Source organism: Maylandia zebra, linkage group LG9 (genome assembly GCF_041146795.1).
Source record: "Maylandia zebra isolate NMK-2024a linkage group LG9, Mzebra_GT3a, whole genome shotgun sequence".
In the NCBI taxonomy this organism is placed as follows: Eukaryota; Metazoa; Chordata; class Actinopteri; order Cichliformes; family Cichlidae; genus Maylandia; species Maylandia zebra.
In genome coordinates this window covers 12045159-12071984 of record NC_135175.1, presented here as the reverse complement: position 1 = coordinate 12071984, position 26826 = coordinate 12045159, and the positions used below count along the sequence as shown (strand labels likewise).

Genomic DNA, 26826 nt, shown 5'->3' with positions numbered 1-26826 from the left:
CGCCTTTTCCATGAGTGACTGGTCCCCATGAAGGGCCTGCAAATATCTACCTGAGTTAAACCCCTGGAAAAGAATAGATTTAAAATTTACACTGATAAATTTATTGTTACATTTACTATCATTTAGGATGCAGTTACCAATTTTTAGGTTTGGCAGCGCTGGATTGACCTCAGAGTGTAGCATTGTGTTGCGTATCAGCTGCCTTAGGGCCAAAGGGATAGCACAGCAAACTTTTCTGTATTCTTTTAATGGACAATTAAAGTTGTGTCTCTTTGAGAAAGACACGTAATCCAATAGAGCACCACTCAAATCCAGCAAGTCAGTTACAAACAAGATACCACTCTCAAACCAGTTCCTGATAAATAATGATTTTTTGTTAGCAGTTATCACTCTATTGTTCCATAGGGTCGACATATGAGGAGAAAAGTTGTGTGTAAACATCATTTTCCAAAAATGAAGAATCTGTTTGTGAAAATTGGAGAGTGTAACAGGTATTTTACTAGTCTCAAAGTCACATTTTAATAGAAAATCAATTCCTCCTAGTTCCTTAAATAAAGATCTGGGTATATGAAACCACATGGAATCAGACTGAGATAAGCAAGCTCTGAGCCAGTTGATCTTAAAAGTTCCGATCATTGATTCAAAGTCTAAGGCTCTGACACCACCCTTCTCATAATCTTTAACCAACTGTGATCTCTTAATATAGTGGGTTTTGTTTTTCCATAGGAATTGAAAAATAATTGAGTTGGCTTTCCTAATATTTTGGGGAGAAACATAAAGAGAATGACATGGGTAAATTAATTTAGAGATACCTTCAGCTTTGGAAAGGATGACTCTGCCAAATATAGTGATATCCCTGGTCAACCAACCGAGCTACCCTTTACATGCTGTGCTTTAGAAAATAGGATACTCGTTAAAAAAAAATACTCCGCAGATATCCGGTTGTTCAGTCTGACGTCACTAGCCGTGTCTGGGTCTAAACTCCGCTGCAGGTCCATATATCAAACGATCACTGTGGCATTACTGAGAGTTGAAAAACTGTCTAAAGTCTTTCATCTTTAATAAAATGATCAGCGTTCTGCTCTACCAGGTGTAACAATTGAGTTTAACATCCAGGCATCCATGAAAACGGAATTTATGACATTTAATGGAGTTAGAAGTTAGCAGGGAGTTAGCTCGCTAGCTTCTATCTAAATACAATATAGCATGTCCTGACTGCGGGGTTTTGGAAACAAATTAAAACATACAGCTCTGTTATCACTTCCAGCATAAATGAAGACAGAAAACTAAACAGCAGTGACGTTTGTAGGGTTACTGAAGTTGGGCTAGCTGGTATATAATGATGTGCTACGTGACCGCTAGCGACATAGCTATGTTAGCATAATATAAACAAGCTAACTTTTTTTTCCACTCGATAAAAGTTAACGTGAGTGTTCTCGGTGGTCAGAAACAAATGTAATCGCATGGCAGGATGCTGTAAAAGGACCAAACTTCAGCCAGGAGAACAACTGAGATAATCCATCCACAATACGAGGTTAGTCATTCATATACTGCTGCATGGGCTGGGCTGTAGTTACATCGTAAGGTTTTAAAAACTGAGCTTAAATAAATGATTAGCGGTAAAAGAAGCCGAGGGAGGTCAACAGGGATCACTGACTGTTTTAGGAGCTTTTTGAGATCAAATAGAAGAAAATACATAACATTAAACATGTTAACAACACAAAAGCCATATTAAACGCAGACTACTTTAGACCCGGAAGTAGGATTCGTCGCGTCATCACTGAACAACCGGATAGATAGATAGACGAACACTGCAAATATAATGTTGGAAACGAGAACGGCCTTTAGTGAAGGGGTAAAATACACCATGAATAAAGCCATAGAGTGAATGGCTGCCATGGTTGCAGAACAGCCTGATTTAATGACAAGAATGGGGAAGAGTGAGGTGAAGTGAACCACAGCCACAAAACACGGTCAGACAAGGCGGCAAAAGGGCAGTGATCTGTCCGTCAGTATGAAGTTGGTGTGTGCTTTGGTGAACAAAAACTCCAGACTGGTAGCAGGAAGATGGGAGACTCGTGTTTCACTGGAATAGTGGTGAATTAAAACATCCTTTGTTGGGGACATTTCGGTGTAAATGCATCCATACAGGCAAGACAGAGGCAGACCAGACAGTGAAGAAAACAAGGCAAACATTAGAAATATAAAAACGGAAATATAGGATGAGTCGGGGATGAGTTCCTGCCCCAAGTGGAGGAGTTCAAGTATCTCGGGGTCTTGTTCGCGAGTGATGGGAGAAGGGAGCCGGAGTTCGACAGACGGATTGGGGCTGCAGCTGCAGTAATGCGGACGCTGCACCGGTCCGTCGTGGTGAAGAGGGAGCTGAGTGTAAAAGCGAAGCTCTCAATTTACCGGTCGATCTACGTCCCTACCCTCACCTATGGCCTTTACATGACTAACGTCCCCTCTTCTCCCTACCTCACATTAGCCCCCATCTTTCTTCCAGGTGGAAAAGACCCGTCACCTTCTGGGAGTGGCGGCTCCCGTGGGAACAGCTCCCACCACCAAGTCCCTGAGTGAGTCTCTGTCCCCCAGCGTGAGCTCCAGCACTCTGTCCACGTCCACCTCCGCCTCCTCGCAGATCTCCAGCACCACCTTTGAAAGCGTGAGAAGGAGCTGGCCACCAAGGTGAGAAAAACGTGGGCTTAGTGGGCGTTCTTGTTGCTGCCTTCTTCCTTCTCTGCTCGGTCTTGTTCCTGTTGTGTTGTAGTGCCTGCGCCTTCTGACACACACCTTCAATACTGAATACAAGCAGCTGGTGAACAGCATCAGTGACTGCAAGGTGAGAAATAATACAAAGAAATAAAAAAATAGCCTTTCTGTGTCACATCAGGGAGTTCCTATATTGACGTCTACCTCATCCTGCTGTTGTTTCACTTCAGCTTTCTCTCATCTCACCGATCGGACGTGATCCATCCGTGACGAGCTTCAGCAGTGCCACCCTCACCCCTTCCTCTACCTGCCCCTCTCTCTCGGACTCGCGCTGTGGCTCCATGGGCCAGAAGTAAACATATTTTTAGGAACATTGACCTCGATCTGCAAACGGTTATTGACAGGTTATCCATTTGATTCTAACTTGGTGTGATTTGTGTTAAAGGACCCCTGAGAACAGCTCACGTGCCTCCAGTCCCTCCTGCTCAGACTGTGAAAACTTCCCGATGGTTCCCACTCTGGAGACCTCCTACCTTGCGCGGGCTGCAAAGAACGAGTTCCTGAACTTGGTGCCTGATATTGAAGAAATGCGACCAGGGTGAGTAATGCCATATTAACCCAAATACTGTCACTATGACATGTGTCTCACAGACCAAATGTAAGTCGACACTCATGTTCTCTAGTTCAAGCAGAAATGATGTGGATCGATTCAAATTCCTGAGCCTGGATGATTTCAGCTGGAAACAAACCAACTCTGCTTCTTCCTCAGATAATTCAATTCAATTCAATTCAATTTTATTTATATAGCGCCAAATCACAACAAAAGTCGCCTCAAGGCGCTTCATAGATACAGAGAAAAACCCAACAATCATATGACCCCCTATGAGCAAGCACTTTGGCGACAGTGGGAAGGAAAAACTCCCTTTTAACAGGAAGAAACCTCCAGCAGAACCAGGCTCAGGGAGGGGCGGGACCATCTTCTGCGACCGGTTGGGGTGAGAGAAGGAAGATGGGATAAAGACATGCTGTGGAAGAGAGACAGAGGTTAATAACAGATATGATTCAATGCAGAGAGGTCTATTAATACATAGTGAGTGAGAAAGGTGACTGGAAAGGAAAAACTCAATGCATCATGGGAATCCCCGGCAGCCTACGTCTATTGCAGCATAACTAAGGGAGGATTCAGGGTCACCTGGTCCAGCCCTAACTATATGCTTTAGCAAAAAGGAAAGTTTGAAGCCTAATCTTAAAAGTAGAGATAGTGTCTGTCTCCTGAATCCAAACTGGAAGCTGGTTCCACAGAAGAGGGGCCTGAAAACTGAAGGCTCTCCCTCCCATTCTACTTTTAAATACTCTAGGAACAACAAGTAGGCCTGCAGAGCGAGAGCGAAGTGCTCTAATAGGGTGATATGGTACTACAAGGTCATTAAGATAAGATGGGGCCTGATTATTTAAGACCTTGTATGTGAGGAGCAGGATTTTGAATTCAATTCTGGATTTAACAGGAGAAATCTGCTCTCTCTTTCTAGTCCCTGTCAGGACTCTTGCTGCAGCATTTTGGATTAGCTGAAGGCTTTTCAGTGAGTTTTTTGGACATCCTGATAATAATGAATTACAGTCGTCCAGCCTGGAAGTAATAAATGGTAAATGCCCTGTATTTATATAGCGCTTTACTAGTCCCTAAGGACCCCAAAGCGCTTTACATATCCAGTCATCCACCCATTCACACACACATTCACACAATAAATGCATGAACTAGTTTTTCAGCGTCACTCTGAGACAGGATATTTCTAATTTTAGAGATGTTGCGCAAATGGAAGAACGCAGTCTTACATATTTGTTTAATATGTGCGTTGAAGGACATGTCCTGGTCAAACATGACTCCAAGGTTCCTCACAGCGTTACTGGAGGCCAAGGTAATGCCATCCAGAGTAAGAATCTGCTTAGATACCATATTTCTAAACTTTTCAGGGACGAGTACAATAACCTCAGTTTGATCTGAATTAAGAAGCAGAAAGTTAGCGGCCATCCAGGTCTTTAAGTCTTTAAGACATTCCTGCAGTGTAACTCATTGGTGTGTGTTATCTGGCTTCATGGACAGATAGAGCTGGGTGTCATCTGCATAGCAGTGAAAATTTATGCTATGTCTTCTAATGATGCTGCCTAGGGGAAACATGTATAATGTAAACAGAATTGGTCCTAGCACTGAACCCTGTGGAACTCCATAATTAACCTCAGTGTGTGAAGAGGACTCTCCATTTACATGCACAAATTGGAGTCTATTAGATAGATATGTCACAAACCAAACTGTACACTGGTAAACTGTTACAATAAAAAAGACCGTAATTTTCTTTACTCTTCTTTATTTATGTAACTTTTGTTTTCACTGGCAATTTAGTATTAGGTTAGGACAAAAAACAAATTAGGAAGGTTAAAGACAGAACATTACTAGATTGTGGTTTTAATTAAAATGTAGCCTTTGACAATGCTGAACACATGAGAAGCTACTTTAAGGCATATCACCCAATTTGTAATATTGCTAAACATTTCTTAAGGCAGACGAGTCATGCTGGCTGGGTCAGTGTCATTTTTGTTGTAATTGATGTCTGGTTTGTTCTGTTCCCTAGTGATGGGTAGGGATGGGTACCAGTATCCGGTGTTCTGACATAATCCTTGAAATAGTAATAACACAGTATCCTCAGCAAAGATGAATTAAACAAGTTTTATTTTAATGGAAGTTTACTTCAAGTCTTCAGATTTTTACTGTCTTTTATTTGATTACTTTAAAGTATATGATTACATTAGAGTAATTAAATAAAGACAGTTTTGATGGAGCTCCTGAGCCAGCCCAAGCTCTCTATGAAGACGAGGAAAAACTCCCCTGGGGGGGCCAGACTGACGGGAAGAAACCTCGGGAAAGCCCATTCAAAGAGAGATCCCCTTTCCTGGGATGGCTGGGGGGGGTTACAGGAATTCCAAAACACTGAAATTTAAAGTGGGCCAATTAAAAAAAATTATTTCCTGAAAAAAAGAAAGGTAATTCATACATCACACATAAATGATAACGTCTGAATTGTGTGTGTTTGTGTGTGTGTGTGATAGGCTTATCTCAGCCAAGTGTGATGCTGTAGCTCCTCCAGCGTCGGCCGCGTCTCCGGGACTTTGGTTAAACACGCGTCCAAGAAATCCCGGCAGTCTGGAAAGAAAGGAAAGAGAAAAAACATGAAGATGATAGTTCCAGTGGTCCAAGCCATCAGTCAGTCTTGAAGTGTGACGTTTTCTTACTTTTGGACAGATGTCTTTTGAATTTCAGGCGCTTTTTGAGGAAGCTCGTGGTGTTAAAGTCCCCGGCATGAAGCGCTTCGTACAGAACCACTCCCATTTGCCATACCGTGGTGGGTCCACACCTGTAGCAACTGCGCCCGTACCACTCGGGAGGGGAGTAAATTTCTGTACCTAATAAACAGACACAATTGCAATTTCTTCTAAAACAAAAGGCGAAAATTGTGACATCTGTGAAGAGCAAGAGCAGAATATGTTACCATAGAAGACGCGGTACTGCGACTGCTCCTTAACAAAGCAGCTCAGTCCAAAGTCGATGATACGAACACGCGGTACATCTGAGCCGGTCTCAATTAGAATGTTCTCACTCTTGATGTCCCGGTGAAAGATGTGTTTATCCTCCAGGTGCTTCGCAGCATCAACCAGCTGCTTCAGAATGACCTGGAAATAGAGCAGGGCGATATGACCAAAAATATTTATCACGATATACATTTGAAAAGTTGTGATAACGATATAACTGACGATATAACTGACACTAGACAAAATACTTTACAACGCCACAACTTTATTAGTGCAAAAAACCCCATAAATGTATTTTCACTTAAACAAGCAGCTGTTTTTTTATGTGCATTAAAGTTATATAAAAATGTAACAGTGCAAATGCAAATTCCTCGCTGACAGTTTAACCAAAAGGCATTTCCAGTGGAAATTGGCCGACATATCCTCAGCATAACCATGTAAAATATCCACAAAGCTTAAAAAGAGGTTATACACACACAATACGGTAATATCACGTTGAGGTGCAGTACGTATCACTCCGCGAGGCGCCTGCCTACGATAGCCGTAATGCTCCGACAATCCATCGAGCGGTGCGGCTTTGTAGCTTAGCAAAGTCGCCGTGTACATAAAATCGTTTTGAGGTCAGTAAACACAACCAGAATTCATACATAAGGCACACGGGATTATAAGGGGCACTGTCGAGTTTCAGAAAAATCAAAGGATTGATTTTAAGTGTGCCGTATTTTCCAAACAACACGGTAATAACGGTGGCCCGCTAGCATGCGCTACCAAAAATCGTGCTTTGTTGTGTATCTGACGGACGAAAGCTAAACCAGTTCCACACCACTAAAGTTGCAGCATTTTTACAAACCAGTTCTGGTTCATCCGTTTCATTCAACGATCCACTTTTGCTCTTCTCTTTCTGCGTCACCGCCATCTGCGTATGTAAACATAGGCACTGCGCATGCGCGTTTTACCTATTCTAGCGCGATATTTCATTTTCCTATCGTTGCCCAAAATTACACCGGTATTACCGTGAATGGTATGATATAGCCCAGCCCTACCTGGAAACGATGAAAAAGACAATAATCAATCAATGGGTTAATGTTTCTCTAATACTCTGTGCTTTGATTGAATGATGTACAGTCTAAGACTCTTCTAAGGCAAGTCAACTTGCCTTGGCCTTGTCCTCTGGCAAAAATCCTCCATTTTCTTCTATGTATTTATCCAGGTCCACAGCGGGGACAGGTCTCTCCATCACCAGGATCAGCTCTCTGCCAAAGTCAAACCACTCCAACAGAGACACTGGGGCTGATGTTTCCACTGATCCATCTGCTTCAGCTGCAAGCTTCAGCATGATGGCAACTTCCACTGACACATTCTTCCCGTTATCATCCTGAAATATTTCAACAAAGTGGATGATGAGGCACAGACGTTCCACAGGTGAACGCTGCATGCAATCCACTAATGTAAAAACAATTCAAGTCTTGCACATTTACCTTCACTTTGCAGTACACTTTCCCCTTTGGGATGTGTTTGATGGCCACCTAAAAGACACAGGGCATTGATGAGCATTTCCTCAGTATGACATCATTAAAGGTGTAAAACAGCATACATCTCAGCTTACGATATTATCCCTTATCTGCATTACTGCCTGTCTTACTACCACCATCTGAACACTTACTGGTAAATGATCCTTTATGCGGTAGCCAGCAAACACTGCTCCACAGCCTCCTTCTCCAAGCCGGTGCTCCTCCACGTATCTTGCTTGGAAGTCACCTAAACAGACAAACACAAATTGGGTTTTACTACAGCTGTCACACAAATTACTCTCTGCTGTACCCTAAATGTTCATTTTGCTCTTCACCTGAATATAAAAGCTAAGCTGCTTGCTACTTACGTTTCTGTTCAGCCACTGACTTTTTGGCAACGGTTTTGGTTTTGTCCTGGTCCACGTTCTTTTTCTTAGGTGGGTCCCTGGTGTCTCCCGCAGCTTTCCTTTTGCCAGCCTTTTTGTTTTTACTGCAGCTCTCTGAAATCTCTATGCTGCAGTCTGCAGATGTGGAAAACACCAAAAGCACATCAGCTTATTAGATAATAGACACAAATATCTCCCAAACACTAATATCTTCAAACTAGCAACCAGATGTACACTTAATCTACCCCTCACTCAACTAATTAGCCTACCTTTACCAGTGTCCAACCAGGAAGATGCCTGCCCCTTGTCACCGCTCACATGCTCAAGAAGTTTACGCTTTTTTGCTGTATTGGTTGTCCCCGCTTCATCTTGTTGGACCTTTCGCTTGACTCCCCCGACCACATGAGCATCTGAGCTGGTGGAAGGACCAGCCTGCTCAGTGACCCTCCTTCTTTTTATGGGGGTCGTTTTTTCAGGACTGGCCTTTCTTTTAGCCATCCTGCTCTTACAATCTATAAACAACAACAACACATTAGTGAAAAAGAGCGCTCGACATCAGGACTAGAAGGATTTTGATGTCATTGAATTTTAAATTAGTATTGCTTACAATATAATAACAAGTTTATCCTTTTGATAAAAAACACACCAACACGAGTGGACCATACTAGGTCTACTAAGTCTAGATACTGATGACACTTGTTGCTCTGTTTTCACTGCTCAGTCCAAGAATAAACTTGTCACATTATTTTACCAAAAGACAAAGTGCCCCAGTAACCTTTCTTTGATTAGACATGTTGCACTCAGGTTAGTTTCAATCAAAACCAGGATTTAAATCCTCTAAAAATGAATCATTTTATACACAGAGCCTCAACATTGTTAGAAATGTACATTCTGTTATTTAGGGGATTTTATTTTTTACTTACTTTGATCTCCTGGATCTTTCTTATCTGCCTCAGTCGTAACTTTTCTTGTTTCCTTTTTCATCTTAATTTTTAAAATAGAAAATGTCACCTTAATGAGTGAATAGTCCTTCAAATGTCTGGATGCTTGACTTTTCTAACTAAGCTGTATAAGTCAGTTCTGTAAGTGAGCTTTAAAAGTAAACTCCGGAGTCTATGGCAACACAACATTAGAACCTTGCCTTTTAGTGACATCACTAAAAGGCAGTGTCCCAAGTAGTTTAAAGAAAAACACTCTGGCATTTCATATAATTCAGTAATTTCACATTAAACTTTCTTTCATTATCCTTTCATTATTTGTTTAAAGACTTGATGTGTGGATGCTACTATGAAGACTTCTAGTTGAGCAAACACTAATAAACACTGACTAGTTTATCTGAGATAAAATATAACACTTTTTTATTAAGTCAGTGTTAACTCTGTTTTTTTCTGTTAGGATCATTCAATAGTATCAGAAGAGAAAAGAAAAGTATGTTTTGTTTTGTTTTTTTTCTTCAAGATCTGTTCACATGTACTTAGCAAGAGTGAGTACACAGCGTTAAAAAATGGTACTTAGTGTAGTGAGGAAGGCGAAAAGCAAAGAGAGCATATGAAGGTAATATTGAAGAAGGCGCAGTTTTGAAGTGGTGAAAGGCAAAGGCATGAGTGCAAGCGTAATAAAAGGTAATAGGAGAGATGTCGAGCAGGCGGAGGACTTGGCTGGAGCAGGAAAAGGCAAAAGGGGAAACGCGAGTGCACGTCTGAAACTTCTTCACTGTCAGTGAATCCTAATTCTTAAGACTAACTAAGAAGAATAAATCTATGTATGAATGTCGTTTTGAGCACATCTCCTCTTTCTACTGATCAATTCTTCCACCTAGTGGATAGATGATAGTATTGCAGCTTGTCTCGTCACCTGTTGTGTGTTTTGTGTGCTCCAGAACCTGCGTCCTGTTGGAGTACTGTACGTAAAACACACAAACACTGGAGTGAACACAGCTGCTGAACATCTCTATATTCATAACTTCTTCCTGTTATCTCATATCTGTCTCCCTTCATCTGTGTAGGAACGGTGTACAGATGTATGATTATGTCACTCCTGCTCCTCCACCTAACACCTCCACTCCAAACTAAGTTTGCTCTGCTGCTTTGGTTCACTGATCTGCAAGTATCTGTCATTTGTTTGCAGATGTCTGCAGGAATTATTGTAATGATCCATTAATGGTGCCTGATTTCATTCAGTTTTACAGCTTGTCTCGTGTTTTTGAACTGCTTCCCTCACAGTTGTACACAGTGCTAACATGTGCTCTTACTCTGTGTTTTATTCCTGAAGAAAAAGAAAGTGCCCAGCCCAGCAGGATGAAGATGGGCCATACGTCAAGAAGCCTCCAAATGCCTTCATGCTCTATCTCAAAGAGCAGAGGCCAAAGGTCATTGCTGAACTCAACATCCCTGGAAATGCAGCCGTAAATGCAGTGGTGGGACAGAGAGTAAGTGTGTAACTCTGCATACATTTATGCATCTGTTAATGTTGTCTGCTCATGTTTTTGCATGTGTCCCAGCTGTCCTGTAGTTATGTGTAGTAGCAGTGCTCACAGTGTGTTCTTATGATCTTCTGTCCACAGTGGAAGTCGCTTTCAAACGACCAGAAAGCCAGATATTTCAAGCAGGCTGAAACAGAAAGACAGAATCATGCCAAAGAGCATCCAGCCTGGTCGACCAAAGAAAACTATGTATGTCCAACAATAATTTCATTATAGACGATTGGACCGATTTCAATTGAATTAAACTGTTACTCCTGTTATTTCAACATCTGTCTTTGTGTAAATAAATGAAAAAACAAACAAAAGATGCTTCTGTCATAAGTTACAGCAGGATGAAACAACCTTCATGTAGTTCTTGTTTTTAACACTGCAAACCTTCTTTAGTTCTTTTGTTTCCTTTCATATTCAGCACACATCTGTCAGTGTCCACTAACTGTCAGGGAAAAGCCAGATAAAAACACTGTGGGGTCTTTTGGGACACGTGCTCGTTGGGTTTACTCATAGATATCAGAAATGATCTGTTCTGTATTCAAAGGATACACGAAGGACGTTTGTATTAAATGCAATATAGCGACTGATCATATGCTGCTTTCTTTGGGGGCTTTTCACCAACATGTTACACAAATCCAGTTTCTAACTGAAAAGAAAATCCTTCACCATTTTCTAATCAAATTCCCTGGTTTCCCATGTCAGAGATGTCATGGCTGAAAGGATCATCGCATATTGAGCTCAAAGCTAAACTCTTGTGTAGGGCCTCTTTCCATGTTGTACCATTCATTTTAAAAAGTCCTGGTAACAAGAGACAGAGGTGACTTGATGTATTACAGTTACTTCCCAATTTACAGAAATGATGTGACTTCTGACATTTTCCTAGCAGGAAATGTGCTACTGTGGGACACTGAAAGAATAAACAGCAAGGCACGTTTTGTTTTAATAACTTTTCTTTACTTCATTTGTATGAACTAGGTTTACCTTACAAAATCTTATACTGTATATAATGTTTTATGTTTAATTCATGTCAATGTCAGCTCGTGTTTACTCGGGTGAGCAGTACCGGCCCACAAAGAGAATGCTCTTGGTGGGTTTATGTCGGATGAAGAAGATGAAGTGATGGTCGGCAACAAACTCAGCGGGAATCGTTATAGAGCGGACTTCCATGTCAACCCCAGTGGCAGCAGCAGCCTCAGTTCCTTCTTCATTTACATCCACGAAAGCCTTGTGGACAACTTTGGACACTATCAGGTCATTTGCTGGAGACATTCCTAGTAGATGAAGAGCCCAGAAATCAGTTGTGTTTTATTCTTTACCAGATGATGTTTTGCAGTTTTTGTGCTCTCAATATAACTGTATAATTGATTCAGTGTGTCTCATTGGTGCAATATTTCTCACCAGAGAAGTCTCTCTTGTAGATGTCAAAAGCGTTCTCCATTCCCATGTTGGTCAGGATTTTCTCCAAGTCATACTTCTCCTCCATCTTAAATCGAGGGAGCTTGACATCAACCTCGTTGGGGCTCATCATGTCTGGGCGAGTCCAGTCCACAAAGTTCTGATAGGTCAGCTCCTTCTCCAGCTGTGTGGATACAGTGTCACTAGCTTGTCTGATTGAAACTGGACATTAAAGTACTGGTAAGTGCATCTTACCTTTTCCAAGCCTGTGGTATCATCTTCTATGTCATTAGGCAGGAATATGAGCATGCTGAGGTCATTTCCTTTATACGGCATCTCAAGAATCTGTCCAGAAACATTGTTTTTATTTATTACTCCATCAAAGATGATCTGACTTCCTAATCTAGAAATTTAGGCTGATATTTGTAAAAGACAAGTTTTAGATCATGCTGGTGAAATCCTGTAATAAGCTGAAAGTGATGGATGTTACCTTGCAGTTGGCCTCAGGAATGGTCGCAAAAGGAAATTTACTTTTCTGCTGCATCATCTTCACCGGCTTAGTGTCGTTCTGAAAAATAGGGGAGACAAGAGAAATGTTTTTTGTGTTTAGTCTCAAAATGATCTCAAAAAGTTCTGTCATGGTTTTATTCCAGCCATTGAGTGGATTTGGATGTAGAGCACACGTCACAACACAATTTGTTCTTGTTAGCCGAAGTTTGTGTTGTGCTGTTGTTTGAGATTTATTTGAGAACTTATTGGATATTACATGAATAATAAACTGCATTGCATAACTGCATAAAGTTGGAAAGTGATCGTCCTAAAAGCACGATTTTATCCCCTCAGAGCTCCAGGCTTTATGTTCTCATTCAGCAAAGTCCACAGCTCGTTTGTAGTATGACAGATCAAAGTATAACTGCACCATCCTATGCTGCCTTTCTGCACTGTTACCTTGTTCAGTCGAAAATGCACATCAGCAGTCTTCTCCTCCTTAAACTGCGTGTTCCAGCTGCCCTTGAAGTAAATGGCATTCACGAGAACCAGCTTCGTCAGGCTACCCACTGCATCCTGGCTTAGCAAGTCCTTGATTTTATCTGGTAAAAAGAATTTATGAAAACTATTAACTATTACCAAAGATGCACTAGTTACTGTACAACATCTTCAGCTATAAAATCAGAAAACAGGGCAACAGCAAGATGGTTTTTATTTTAAAAAAAGGTGAAAAAGCTTTATGATCAGTATAACAGGGAACAAAAAACAAAAATTCAAGCGTAGGCTTGAAGCTACTGAGGTGGTTGTTAGCGGGGGTGACGCGATGCTTCTGGTATGCATGAATTAATTAAACAGTCCAATAACTCCAGCAGTACTTATCTTGTCCTTTTTGGTCTTTGTTCCAAACATTTTAAGATAAAAGCGCAGCGGTCACAAACGTTTTGCCTTCTTATGATTAACAACACACCTGACGCTGATTACGTGCGTCCACCTTAAATACCTTACATAAACCTACCATACAGGAACTTAAAAAGGTGGAATCCTCAGTGGTGCTTGGTGCCACACCCTCAGGGACTTTAATGTTATATAAAAACACTGACAGCTCAATATCTGCCTCAGTCACTCTCCCCGATCCAGCTGAGTCACCAATAGGAAAAATCTGCTTTTCACAGGAACTTGGTAACAGCAATAAGAGAATACGTAGTTTATTCCAAGAAGATATCGTCTCTCTCCCATATATAACATCTTATTGGAACCGATATGTTCCAGATATCAAGTGGAAGACAGTCTGGATGGTCCCCCATAAATATTTGATTGTAAATAAGGTGAAAGAAGTCTCATTTAAAATTCTACATAAATGTTATCCAGCCAGTCACTACATGGTCAAATTTAAAAGGGACATAAATACTAATTGTACTTTCTGTGGGGATCATCCAGAAACTGTGACGCATCTTTTTTGGTACTGTTCTTTTACACAGAGATTCTGGAAGGAATTTAGCAGGTTTGTTATTGTCCATATTTTAAGGGAGTTTTCTTTACGATGGGAAAATGTTTTATTCTGTTTGTTTAAGTTCCCCAAGAAGTATGAGAAATGTTTTTTATGATGAATTTGTTCATACTTTTAGCTACATTTTTTATCCATAAATGTAAGTTTACTAACAAAACACCATATTTCTGTCATTATTTTAAGGATGTGGAAATGTACATACAATCAATATCAGACTCCACCAACACAAAGGCTCTCAAAACAATACATGTATGTGTATTCTTATAATTGTTACCTTTTTCTTTTACTCTTGGCTTTTTGTGTTCATGTTCTGTTGTTTTGTATACTTCATCTGTTCGTATGTTGTATACTCATTGTTTGTTAAATAAAGTTTAAAAAAAAAAGAAAAAACTTAAAAAGGTTACCTCTAGCGGCAACATGAGGTATCAACCCAAAAATGGCTCCTACAAAAATAATGTCTTCTTTCAACTGGGATTAAGATTGTCTCATTTCCAGCAGGTGGCACCACAGTCCTATAACCCTCATAGAAAGTCCTTGTATCCTATTATTATAGATGGTAGATTTATAAATGGCCTGTATTTGTATCGCGCTTTTATAAAAACAATGAATGAATTTCCTGCTGCACTTAAGATAATATAAAGATATAGAATCAATAGCAGCCAATCCTAAATGGGCCTGAAAAATAAAAATATGTTAAAGACACAAGTGATCAAAGTAGAAGTACCCATCACATAATATAATAAGAATAGAAGAATTGGCCTGCTATTTACAGCAACATACTGCTGTGATGGTTTTATTAATAGCATGAAACCAAACAGTAAAACCCAGAGATAATGCTGCTTAATACTGAATAGAAATTAGACTGGAAGAACTGGAAACAGAAAATAATGTGGACGGTGGACAATCCGGTAATAATGTCTCAACTGAACACAACACAACTGATCCCCAAGGATTTACAGTGGAGATCATTTAAAGTTACATTATGCTTACCTTGTGTCTGCTTCTCCACCCAGCTGTTGATGTGGACCCTGGCCTCCTCTGCATTTCCTTTGAAGTCCACAGACTCGAGCTCAGCGTTGTAATGCTTTTTGGTGCCTTTTAAAAATTCCTGGAATTGTGAAAATAAGTCACTCGAAACAGATTCAACAAACTACGGAGACTTCAATCAAGTTCAGTCACTGTGTTAAAACATTTTCAGTCCTTTGGATGCAGTTGAAGCTTGAACTAACCAGTCAGCCTTTGTCTAATAAAAGATTAAAGCAAATAGCTTGTTGGATGCCAATTTAAGTAGCCAGCATAGAAAAATACACAGATTGTGGGTAAGCTGGTTTGTAACGTTTCGGTTCAGATGGCAGCAGTTTTTGCTGACAAATGTAAGTTTTAGTATTTCTAAGTATTAATAAATTACTGTTTTACTTCTTTATATATTTCTTTATACTATTTGCAAATATTTTAAAAGTTTAATCTGCTGTGATGACTGGAACACAAAGGAGAGAAATGGTGCCTTGTCTCTTGTTATGAACTGTAAATAGCTAAGTGCTTAGAGCAGCTGGTCCTAGCACACTTCAAATCCTGTCTCCCCCCCACCCTGGACCCCCACCAATTTGCATACCGCCAGAACAGGAGCACAGAGGATGCAGTCTCCATCGCACTGCACTCTGTCCTCTCACACCTGGACAACAACAACACCTACGCCAGAATGCTGTTTATAGACTTCAGTTCAGCATTCAATACAATCCACCCCTCACAACTCATCAGGAAACTGACAGACCTGGGCATCAGTTCCCTCATCTGCAAATGGTTACTGGACTTCCTGACCAACCGCCCCCAACATGTCCGGCTGGATAACCGCTGCTCATCTACCATCACAATGAACACCGGTGTACCACAAGGCTGTGTGATGAGCCCTTTCCTCTACTCCCTCTTCACCCACGACTGCAGACCTGCTGATGGTTCCAACACCATCATTAAGTTTGCAGATGACACCACGGTGATTGGCCTCATCAGTGACAACGATGAGGCCGCCTACAGGGAGGAGGTGGATCGTCTGGCTGAGTGGTGCGACACAAACAACCTGCTGCTTAACACCGAGAAGACCAAGGAGCTCATCGTGGACTACAGGAGGAATGCTGACCCACATCCACCCATCCACATTAAGGGGACGGCTGTGGAGCGTGTGAGCAGCTTCAAGTTCCTGGGAGTCCACATCTCCGAGGATCTCACCTGGACGACCAACTGCTCCAAGCTGGTCAAGAAGGTTCATCAGCGCCTCTTCTTCTTGAGGACTCTGAGGAAGAACCACCTGTCCTCAGACATCCTGGTGAACTTCTATCGCTGCACCATCGAGAGCATCCTGACCAACTGTATAACAGTCTGGTACGGGAACTGCTCTGCCTCGGACCGGAAGGCGTTGCAGAGGGTCGTGAAAACTGCCCAGCGCATCGCCGGAGCACCACTTCCTGCCATAAAGGACATCTACAGGAAGCGGTGTCTGAAAAGGGCTGGGAAAATCATCAAAGACCCCAGTCACCCATCACATGGACTCTTCACCCTCCTGCCCTCTGGGAGGCGCCACAGGAGCCTCCGGACTAAGACCACCAGGTACCGGAACAGCTACTTCCCCACAGCTGTCAGACTCCTGAACTCTGCCTCCTGACATCTGACCCACGTTAAACTCATGCACTGAACATACACACCCCCACAATGGACAACTGTACCCTCAAACACACAATAATAACATGGAGTGAACCACCACTCACAACCACTAGCACTTTATATAGCCTCTGTAGAAACTATCTACACCCTCACTTATCTTAACTGCACTACTGTATAGCTCTGTGTAAATAATCATTCTGTACATTCAATAATCTTTAATCCTACAACTGTTTACAACTTGCATAGTTGCCGGGGATTCCCATGATGCATTGAGTTTTTCCTTTCCAGTCACCTTTCTCACTCACTATGCATTAATAGACCTCTCTGCATTGAATCATATCTGTTATTAACCTCTGTCTCTCTTCCACAGCATGTCTTTATCCTGTTTTCCTTCTCTCACCCCAACTGGTCGCAGCAGATGGTCCCGCCCCTCCCTGAGCCTGGTTCTGCTGGAGGTTTCTTCCTGTTAAAGGGGAGTTTTTACTTCCCACTGTCGCCAAAGTGCTTGCTCATAGGGGGTCATATGATTGTTGGGTTTTTCTCTGTATCTATGAAGCGCCTTGAGGTGACTTTTGTTGTGATTTGGCGCTATATAAATAAAATTGAATTGAATTGAATTATCTGAAGAAGAAGCAGAGTTGGTTTGTTTCCAGCTGAAATCATCCAGGCTCAGGAATTTGAATCGATCCACATCATTTCTGCTTGAACTAGAGAACATGAGTGTCGACTTACATTTGGTCTGTGAGACACATGTCATAGTGACAGTATTTGGGTTAATATGGCATTACTCACCCTGGTCGCATTTCTTCAATATCAGGCACCAAGTTCAGGAACTCGTTCTTTTGCAGCCCGCGCAAGGTAGGAGGTCTCCAGAGTGGGAACCATCGGGAAGTTTTCACAGTCTGAGCAGGAGGGACTGGAGGCACGTGAGCTGTTCTCAGGGGTCCTTTAACACAAATCACACCAAGTTAGAATCAAATAGATAACCTGTCAATAACCGTTTGCAGATCGAGGTCAATGTTCCTAAAAATATGTTTACTTCTGGCCCATGGAGCCACAGCGCGAGTCCGAGAGAGAGGGGCAGGTAGAGGAAGGGGTGAGGGTGGCACTGCTGAAGCTCGTCACGGATGGATCACGTCCGATCGGTGAGATGAGAGAAAGCTGAAGTGAAACAACAGCAGGATGAGGTAGACGTCAATATAGGAACTCCCTGATGTGACACAGAAAGGCTATTTTTTTATTTCTTTGTATTATTTCTCACCTTGCAGTCACTGATGCTGTTCACCAGCTGCTTGTATTCAGTATTGAAGGTGTGTGTCAGAAGGCGCAGGCACTACAACACAACAGGAACAAGACCGATCAGCTCCGAGCAGAGAAGGAAGAAGGCAGCAACAAGAACGCCCACTAAGCCCACGTTTTTCTCACCTTGGTGGCCAGCTCCTTCTCACGCTTTCAAAGGTGGTGCTGGAGATCTGCGAGGAGACGGAGGTGGATGTGGACAGAGTGCCGGAGCTCACGCTGGGGGACAGAGACTCACTCAGGGACTTGGTGGTGGGAGCTGTTCCCACGGGAGCCGCCTCTCCCAGAAGGTGACGGGTCTTTTCCACCTGGACGAAAGATGGGGGCGAATGTGAGGTGGGGAGAAGAGGGGAGGTTAGTCATGTAAAGTCTGTACTCTAAGAAAAAACTTTTTAGAATAGCACTTTGGTCTTTGAGCTGAAAAGTCATTTTTCCCTCTACGATATTAAACAGATTTATTTCTTTATGAATCTTTTAAGGCCCCACCTCCTGCAGCTGCTCCATCTTCTCCAGCTCCCACTGGTGCTCTAGGATGAGGCTATCTCCTCTGGGCCTCCAGCCGGCCAGGTTCTCCTCTCCACGCACATAAGCCACTGATGTGTCCAGGACCTTCCTCCTCCTCCTCTGCATCCCTGCTCAGGACATGAGCCCTCATTAGGATGAAGCTCTCCACAGAATTATGATAAAACAGCTGCCGTTCTTTAAACATGTTTCATGGCCGCTCACCTGAGCTTCCAGTGTCAGACATCTTACACAAGCTCAGCTCGTAGATCCCAGTCACTCGGTTGTTATAATGAAGCAGAAGTTTTGAACAAGGAAACTTTGTAACGAAATGCCAACGACCGCCTGTCTGTTTTCAGGGCTGTATTTGAAGCCATGCTCCAATCAGGCAAAGTTTTAAGTGTTGCACATTTCGATGGGTTTCTTTCAGCTGACATAGTTTCCATTTGGGTCATGTGGTGTTAGATACCCCAGCGTGTGGTCATAGGGTGAAGAGCCCGGACGATTAGTGGGATTTTAGGTGTGGTGTAAAAATGACGCTGCAACTTTAAAAACGTTGTTGCTTTAAGGATTAACGTACAACCATACTTGGGCTGAGTTTGACACTGGTTCTCTTCAGTAATTAAAATAGCTTTAACACATGATAAGATCAAATGTCAGCTACACTGTGACAGTCGAGGGGCCACACTCAGATATATTTATTCGCTTGTTCTCTTTGTGTGATAAGAGTTTCCATCTGAATTTAACCCCTGTGTGGGGCTGATCTTTCATTTCATTTTATTTCAAGCTCAGATTCTTTGCCTTTGGCACATTTTCTGTGACGAGACTTCAAACCATTCCCACCGTCCTTATTAATCAACATGGTGAAGTGATTCTTCGCAAGGTGATGGGATAGGAAGAGTTTCAGAAAATGAGGCCTTTTGTCTTTATTGGAGAGGTCAGTGCAGACAGGACGGATGGGGGGAAGGCGAGGGGGGAATGACACACAGGAAACGGTGTTGGTCAGACCCAAAGACAGGCGTGGGCAGTGAGGACTCTCACCTTCAGACTCACTGTCTAATCAGTCTGACAGTGAGTCTGAAGACAGAGCAACCCAACACACGTTACTATGTTCATCATCATCATCATTGTTTATTTATATAGCACTTTAAAAACACACAAGGCTGACCAAACTGCTGAACAATAGAAACATAATAGATACCATAAGAATAATAAATACGATACAATAATAAACATAGCGAAAAACAATAAAATACAAGTCAGTCAACCACTGAGTCAAAAGCCAGTGAATAAAAATGCTTTTTCAATCTGGATTTAAAAACCAGCACTGATGTCGATTGCCTAATGTGAAGAGGAAGATTATTCCAAAGCTTAGGAGCCACGATAGAGAACGCTCGGTCTCCTCTCAGTTTCAGCCGTGATTTGGGGACTGAGAGCAACAGCTGCTCAGCTGACCGGAGCGAACGAGTGGGGACATAGGGCTTCAGCAGGTGCCAGACCATTTAAAGATTTAAAAACCAATAAAAGAACTTGAAAATGAATCCTAAATTCAATTGGAAGCCAGTGCAGGGAGGCCAAGAGTGATGTTATCACTAAGCAGGACATTAAATCAAATTAATGAGACACCAAAACAAGAGCTGGAGCCCAAGACAGCCATGAAGTCACAGTGTACACAAATACACAAGAAACACAGAAACCAGCTGGGTGGATGTGGCTCGGGAACCTTCTGTTACCTTGAACGTCGGTGTTTTGAACGCTGGCTGCTCCAGTCTGCTTGTATTTGTCCAAGATTTCCCCTCATATCTTGGTTATGGTTATTTTTTCTTTTATTAAACTGATCACACTCCTGTTCATGAATAGAAAAAAACCCCATCAGTGTATTTTCACTTAAACAAGCAGCTGTTTTTTTTGCATTAAAGTTATATAAAAATGTAACAGTGCAAATTCCTCGCTGACAGTTTAACCAAAAGGCATTTCCAGTGGAAAGTAGCCAACATATCCTCAGCATAACCATGTATAATATCCACAAAACCTGAGAAGGTTGGAGAGAAGGTAGGCGAACTCTGCTGGGATCTGCGTTTAACAAAGTGTCTAAAGACGAAACAAAGAAATCTTTCTGTAAATGTTCAGATGCACAGACTGGACTGAAAAAGAGTGAAAAAGCAGCTAACGTCCAAAAATAAGAAAACTTTGAAAGAACTCCAAAAAAACCTGGAGAACTTTTGCTCAAAAAACAGTTTTGTTTTTTTTAAATTACAAGGCAATCTGACAAAATGTCATCAAATGAGACTCAAGACTTCTGCAGGTCTCTGCCATGACTCAATTTTTTTTTCTTAACGGCAGAAACAATTGTTCCTTTTTTACTTTGTTTCTATTTTCTCTTCTTGTTTTTATCTGTTGAACAACAAACAACATTCATGCTGATTCACATAATATCCTGTCTCTACTCTCTGGGATTTCCTCGTAGCTCTTTGATGCAAAGAACATCCATCAAACGCTCCAGCTTGTGCTCAACATCATCGTGAACGGTGAAGGTACTCTGACGAGAAAATACTCAGTCGACCTTTTGGTTGATTTGTTAAAGAACCCCAAAATAGCTGATTACCTAACAAGGTATGCAGATAATTCACAGCTCTTTTCCTGAATAGCTGCTTTAAAACTCTGCTGAAAGCCTTTGTCCATTTCCAGGTATCCCCACTTCTCGGCATGTGTGTCTCAAGTGTTAGGACTGCTGCATTGGAAAGACCCAGACCCTGCAGCCAAGGTGAGAGACGACAAATATGATAACCCACACCAGCTGTGCTTAACTCTGTAAGTTCCCAGTATTCCCTGAAACCATCACGTGTGACACAGTTTACATCAGACGTGATGCAGCTGACGTCAACACTGACCTTCTTGTGGTAACAGAGACTTAAAAAAATAATAATAAAGCAACAAAGTGGGTCGCTCTTTGACAGTAAATTCCAGTGCGGTCCGCTCCAATCTCCTCAGGCTGACTCTCTTCTAGGCTCTCCTGACTGTTCCCTTTACATGCTGATGATGTGTCTTGTAAATCTGGATCCCTTTCCAGCAGGACGCTCCTCTTTTTCAGACAGTACCTGAGCTGCTCTCTCTCCTGACAGTCAGCTGTCCACCTCTGCATGGCCAGTCGAGCCAGCGCCGGCATTTGAGGCAGAGCTCGGAGCAGAGCGGGCAGCCAGGCTGAGCACGGAGCAGAGGTTGAAGGTCGCAAACTGACATCCACGTCTTCCAGAGAGCCCAGACCTCCTGCTGCAAACAGACTGCACCAACCGTTGTCTCCCACCAAGCTGTTGTAGGACAGATCCAGTGCACGGAGTGAGGAGAGACAGCCCCGTCTGCACACGGCAGCTGCACAGAGGAAGAGGACCCATTGATAACTGATCACTTTATGCCTGTTCACTTTACTGTTTTGTTCACAATGTTTCTGATGGAGACAAAAATAACACCGAATACTTTCATTGTTTTGTTTTATACGACAGCTACAGATGCTGGCAGCATGAAATAAATGAAAGAAATATCAATTTCCTTCAGGCTTTACTTGTCTTAATATACATTTATGCAGCCTAATGATCCACTACAGACCAAAAAAGAAAAAGTATAATGTCATTGTGTGTTAGTTACCCAGATGTTGCATGTCATCAGTGGTGAGCTCGCAGCTGCAAAGACGGAGCTCGCTGACGACTGATGGCTGCAGAGCATCCAGCAGGAGCGCCAAGTGACCGCCAACCACTTTACACCAGGAAATATCCACCGTGCGCAGATAGGACACCGCCAGGGCTGATGCATAAACACAAAGTTTTCACCATTTCAGGCTAGAGGGTGGAAGAGGTATTCGGGGAGAATGACTTGAAGGAAAACTTCTATAAATAAACAAGTGTGTGTGTGTGTGTTACCCAGAGCAGTGAAGGACTCGTTGCTCATGTAGCAGCTGTTGAATGGCAGCCTCCTCATTTGTGTCGCAGGGAGGGCGGAGACCAGCAGGTGGACCACACCTCCCACTTCCTTATTGGATGACACATCAAGCTCGGTCAGTGCAGTGAGAGAGGGCAGCACCTGGACTGAAAAACAACGAGTCACATGACTGCTGCAGCGAGCATGCGATTAGTGTCCGGCGTGTGAGATTGGTAGCAACTGACTCAGAGCCTCTAGATCATCTCGCGTGAGGCAACACAGGTGGAGGTCGAGTCTCTCCAGGTGTGTGACGTGAGCCAGGTGAAAGGTGAGGCGGCTCAGTCCACCAGCTAGAAGCAGCTTTACAGTATATTAATCAGAACAATGCTGCTCTCTAATGTATCTTGGTAAAGCGCAGAAAAATCTAATGTTTTATATGATACAGTGTGATTTCAGTAACATATCATAATGGAGGCTTCAGCAAGTACTTACGAAGGAAATCTTTCCTCTGCTCTTCAGTTAGTTCATCAAATACCTCCCAAAACATCTGTATGGTGGGGTGGCGGTCATGATATCTCCAACCATAACTTGTGTTCTGAAAACAGTGAAAATGACTGTTATAATCATAGAGTTTGTAAGGTCAGGCATACACTATGTTGCCAAAAGTATTCCCTAACCCATCCAAATCATTCAATTAATGTGTTCCAATCACTTCCATGGACACAGGTGTATTAAATCAAGCACCTAGGCATGCAGACTACTTCTACAAACATGTGTGAAAGGACGAGTCGCTCTCAGGAACTGAATGAATTCCAGCATGGTAATGTGATAGGATGCACCAGTGCAACAAGTCCAGTCATGAAATTTCCTCGCTATTAAATATTCCATAGTCAGCTGTTAGTGATATTATAACAAAGTGGAAGTAATTGGAAATGACAGCTAGTCAGCTGATGCTAAGGCTCATAGTGCACTTAAGTCACCAATATCTGCAGTCTGCTGTTGTTACAGATGTCCAAACTTCATTGGTTTCCATGGCTGAGCAGCTGCATCCCAGCCTTACACTGACAAACACAATGCAAAGCGTCAGATGGAGTGATTTAAGCATCTCAACACTGGACTCTAAAGCAGTGGAGATGTGTTTACTGGAGTGACGAATCACACTTCTCTGACTGGCAATCCGATGGATGTGTCAGGGTTTGGTGGTTGCCAGAAGTACTTGTCTGACTGCACTGTGCCAAGTGTAAAGTGTGGGCATGTGTGCACATGGCTGGGCACCAGTGCACAATACAAGGTCCATAAAGACATGGATGAGTGAGTTTGGTGTAGAAGAACTGGACTAGCCTGCACAGAGTCCTGACCTCAACCTGATAGAACATCTTTGGGATGAATTAGAGCAGCAACTGTGAGCCAGGCCTTCTCCTCCAACGTCAGTGTCTGACACCATAAATGCACCTCTGGAAGAATAGTCAAAAAATTCCCATAAACACACCTAAACCTTGTGGAAAGCTTTCCCAGAAGAGTGGAAGCAGTTATAGCTGCGAAGGGTGGGCTGACTATTATATTATACTATCATACAAAAGTCTGGATTAAGACTGAGATGTGACTCAAGGTCATATTTGTGTTAAAGCAGCCGACTGAATGCTTTTGACAGTATGCAGTACACAGTTATTGTGCTACAGGACAGCTGTGAAACTACAGCCTGTGTCTGTTTGGCTGACTCTACCTGTTTGAACTTTTCCCAGTCATGCACGTCCTGGCCGACCAGCACTCCCTGCAGCTCCTCTGGTCGAAACAGCCTCACCAAATCCTGCTCACACACCAGGAAGAAGCCTCGCTTGAACTCCTGGAACAGATTCTCCACTGATGTGTTGAAGGCATGATTCACATAGGCCTCCACAAACTCCTTCCTGTTTAGGAGGGAAAATGTTAAATTAGCAAACATTTCACAGAGACAAAGGTGCTGCAGATGAACCTCACAAACACTTCATGTTTTATATTTACCTCATATTAAGACCTACTAAGGACCTGATTGTTTTTAATTATGTCCTGATACATAAAACCTGAGAGCTCACATAACTGCATATGCTCAGAATAGACAGCACACATGGATACAAATTACTGCCTTGCAGCAGCAATCTTCAGACCATCACTATGAGCTCCATACAAGGTTACACTGTTCCTGTTATTAACAGCAGGGGGCACTATCAGCCACAGACTGGGAGCCAGATATGCTCTGCTGGTGCCTCATTGTTACAGAGGAAAGACTCTATAGTGAGAAACAGCTGAGGGGGAAACACTGATCTGGAAACGTCTGAGTGTTACAGAGGATATACATAGCACTGTGGTTCAGTGTCACACAATCACAAACAAATACAGCAAAGTACTAAAAAGGGTGTTGCCTCCAAAGATTGCTTTTACTGGTTTGGAGCTTAGGAGGCTTAATAACAACAGGCATGAATGAAGACAGATCAGAACAGCTGTTTGATCACAGCATCCAGTACCAACACAATCATCCACACTCAAGAGCCTGTTGGCTTCAGAGTCAGCAGCTGAATGTCTAAAATATCAAATGTCATTTTTGGTCCATCAGCTACAGCATGAACTGCTTAAAGTGAGAAGCAGCCTGAAGCCCGACAGATTCATCTTTCCAGACTGAAAATATCTCAGAGTGAACCGAGTGGTGCGTTTTCAGGGTGATCTCACAAAGTCAAATCCCTTTAATGATGTTCTGTCCTGTCTTCCTCTATCAAAAGCACACAAACACTATAAAACATTGTTTCGGTGCTTTGGGGTTTTGTTTTCTACACAGAGGTATAGCACGACTAGACCCTAAAGGCAGGCTGCTCACCTACAACCAGCTCACGAACATCTTTCCAATGGAGCTCGCTGCCTTTCTCGTGGATGAGGGTCACTGTGATCCTCCGCTGGATCCCCTGCAGCAAACATAACAGGAGCTCAGGATCACAGTGAGCACAGCTAGAGCAACATTACGCTTTAAAAGAAGATATTCAACTGTGTACAAAGGAAGCAGTTACCACTGTGTGAGTAATAAGGAAACAACATGTGCACCAATCCTGTACCTGGTGCAGCAGGTAGGTACCATGACAGGGCAGGCCTCCACTGTGATCCACGATGGCTGGGATGTACCTGTGCATGGAGGGAGGAGGTGACACAACATCCCAACTTATAATATTCTTCCTGGAGATCATTTTTATGGTTCCTTTAAAGCTTGTGCGTGAATATAACACTCCAGATGGATACTCACTCTCCAGTGGGCTCCAGCTCGCTGATCTCAAACCAGACCAGCAGGTCGTACTTGCTGACACACTGACCCAGGTTGGATTTGGTGATGGTGTTCAACTTGGAGGCTGCAACTGGCACACACACACACACACACACACACACACACACACACACACACACACTCAACGTTAACAAGTGGGAATTTTTCTGGATTTAAGAGAAGATGAATAAAAGTGAGCAGTATTTACTACATGCTTTGGGTGACTAAATGGAGGATGGATAGGTGACATGAAAACACTACTGACCCTTTATACTGAGCCAATAGCTCACACACTTCTATTAAATCTGTCTAAAGAGCCAGTAATCACAGAGGATAGATACTGGAAGAAAACTGAAATGTTAGGAGGAACTAAATCACACATTACAACACCAGTGGCAGCACCCTGCTGTCTCACACATCGGGATCACGGTCCTGTTGAAGCGGGATAATTGCTAAAGCTCACAGTTGCATTCCTCTATACTCAATATGATGGAAAAAACTATTTTAACAAACAATTAAAAAATGAACAAGTAAAAGATCTACTATAGCCAAAAGAAGACCATTTACAGACTATAGCCCTGTGAACAAGTATTTGCCTCCTTTCTCATTTCCTATCTTATTCCATATTTGTCACACTTACACCTTTCACATCAATACATTTATAACATTAGACAACAATGTCTAATATTCAACGGCAGTTTTCAAGGGCAAAACGCTATCCAAACATACTTGGTCCTATATGAAAAAGTAATCACACAGAAAACCTGATACCTTGTGTGTCACCTCTGACACCAACAACTGCAGCAAGCGTTTGGTGCTAGAGGTCACATTTGGACTCTGGACCTCTGTGGAGTGTGCACATGATCTCATTACTGTCTAAAAATCCAAGGAGTGCTGAATCATTGAAAAATACACAGTAACAGGTGTGTAGCATCGCTAACTAGGTAGCAACAAGCCTCTAACACAGTGTGTATGCTAGCGGCTAATCTAGCAAACAAATGAACAGAGTGCTTTTAGCTGTTGCACAAGGATAAGATGATAAACTGTGTGTCTTTTTTATAATGACCTGCTTCAATTTACCTTAATCCAAGGAGTGCTCAGTGTGGGTAAATCTGCCATGA

General features: G+C 42.5%; 4 protein-coding genes across 4 annotated transcripts; 1 reads left to right on the top strand and 3 right to left on the bottom strand.

Moving 5' to 3' along the window:
• Positions 1–5415: 5415 nt before the first annotated feature.
• LOC143420254 (serine/threonine-protein kinase pim-1-like) lies at positions 5416–9343 on the bottom strand. The gene is made up of 9 exons (XM_076888012.1): positions 9115–9343; positions 8461–8703; positions 8174–8326; positions 7958–8052; positions 7773–7820; positions 7451–7669; positions 6255–6435; positions 5998–6168; positions 5416–5908 (listed from the first exon to the last, which is right to left on the bottom strand). Exons 1-9 carry the CDS (start codon positions 9173–9175, stop codon positions 5817–5819), a joined length of 1263 nt encoding a protein of 420 aa, XP_076744127.1. The 5' UTR covers positions 9176–9343; the 3' UTR covers positions 5416–5816.
• Positions 7578–11460, top strand: LOC143420255 (transcription factor 7-like 1-B). Its single transcript, XM_076888013.1, has 4 exons — positions 7578–7716; positions 10197–10293; positions 10463–10619; positions 10755–11460. Exons 1-4 carry the CDS (start codon positions 7692–7694, stop codon positions 10887–10889), a joined length of 414 nt encoding a protein of 137 aa, XP_076744128.1. The 5' UTR covers positions 7578–7691; the 3' UTR covers positions 10890–11460.
• A 136-nt stretch (positions 11461–11596) lies between these two features.
• On the bottom strand, positions 11597–18757 carry LOC143420557 (leukocyte elastase inhibitor-like). Its single transcript, XM_076888753.1, has 11 exons — positions 18736–18757; positions 18574–18641; positions 18159–18317; positions 17750–17871; positions 17545–17656; positions 15046–15163; positions 13008–13150; positions 12550–12627; positions 12315–12404; positions 12063–12243; positions 11597–11935 (listed from the first exon to the last, which is right to left on the bottom strand). Exons 1-11 carry the CDS (start codon positions 18755–18757, stop codon positions 11709–11711), a joined length of 1320 nt encoding a protein of 439 aa, XP_076744868.1. The 3' UTR covers positions 11597–11708.
• Positions 18758–19617: 860 nt separating this feature from the next.
• LOC112436483 (leucine-rich repeat-containing protein 31-like) lies at positions 19618–23874 on the bottom strand. Its single transcript, XM_024806126.2, has 5 exons — positions 23781–23874; positions 22915–23017; positions 22425–22589; positions 22153–22308; positions 19618–21879 (listed from the first exon to the last, which is right to left on the bottom strand). The coding sequence occupies exons 1-5, from the start codon at positions 23796–23798 to the stop codon at positions 21422–21424; spliced, it is 900 nt and encodes a 299-aa protein (XP_024661894.2). The 5' UTR covers positions 23799–23874; the 3' UTR covers positions 19618–21421.
• Between the last annotated feature and the right edge of the window lie 2952 nt (positions 23875–26826).

What these genes read in the sequence shown, in the direction of transcription:
- LOC143420255 (XM_076888013.1), top strand. Translation starts at nt 7,692, where the DNA reads ATGATGAGGCACAGACGTTCCACAG. An exon ending in GAGGCACAGACGTTCCACAG is followed by an intron (nt 7,717 to 10,196) that starts GTGAACGCTGCA and finishes TCATCTGTGTAG; the next exon opens with GAACGGTGTACAGATGTATG. An exon ending in CTGCTTTGGTTCACTGATCT is followed by an intron (nt 10,294 to 10,462) that starts GCAAGTATCTGT and finishes TTATTCCTGAAG; the next exon opens with AAAAAGAAAGTGCCCAGCCC.
- LOC143420254 (XM_076888012.1), bottom strand. Translation starts at nt 9,175, where the DNA reads ATGAAAAAGGAAACAAGAAAAGTTACGACTGAGGCAGATAAGAAAGAT. An exon ending in GAAAGATCCAGGAGATCAAA is followed by an intron (nt 8,704 to 9,114) that starts GTAAGTAAAAAA and finishes TGTTGTTTATAG; the next exon opens with ATTGTAAGAGCAGGATGGCT. An exon ending in CTGGTTGGACACTGGTAAAG is followed by an intron (nt 8,327 to 8,460) that starts GTAGGCTAATTA and finishes CCACATCTGCAG; the next exon opens with ACTGCAGCATAGAGATTTCA.
- LOC143420557 (XM_076888753.1), bottom strand. Translation starts at nt 18,757, where the DNA reads ATGTCTGACACTGGAAGCTCAG. An exon ending in TGCGTGGAGAGGAGAACCTG is followed by an intron (nt 18,318 to 18,573) that starts GCCGGCTGGAGG and finishes TCTTTCGTCCAG; the next exon opens with GTGGAAAAGACCCGTCACCT. An exon ending in CTACAAGAGAGACTTCTCTG is followed by an intron (nt 11,936 to 12,062) that starts GTGAGAAATATT and finishes TTCATCTACTAG; the next exon opens with GAATGTCTCCAGCAAATGAC.
- LOC112436483 (XM_024806126.2), bottom strand. An exon ending in CGAGTCCTTCACTGCTCTGG is followed by an intron (nt 22,309 to 22,424) that starts GTAACACACACA and finishes TTTATGCATCAG; the next exon opens with CCCTGGCGGTGTCCTATCTG. An exon ending in TGATGACATGCAACATCTGG is followed by an intron (nt 21,880 to 22,152) that starts GTAACTAACACA and finishes TCCTCTGTGCAG; the next exon opens with CTGCCGTGTGCAGACGGGGC.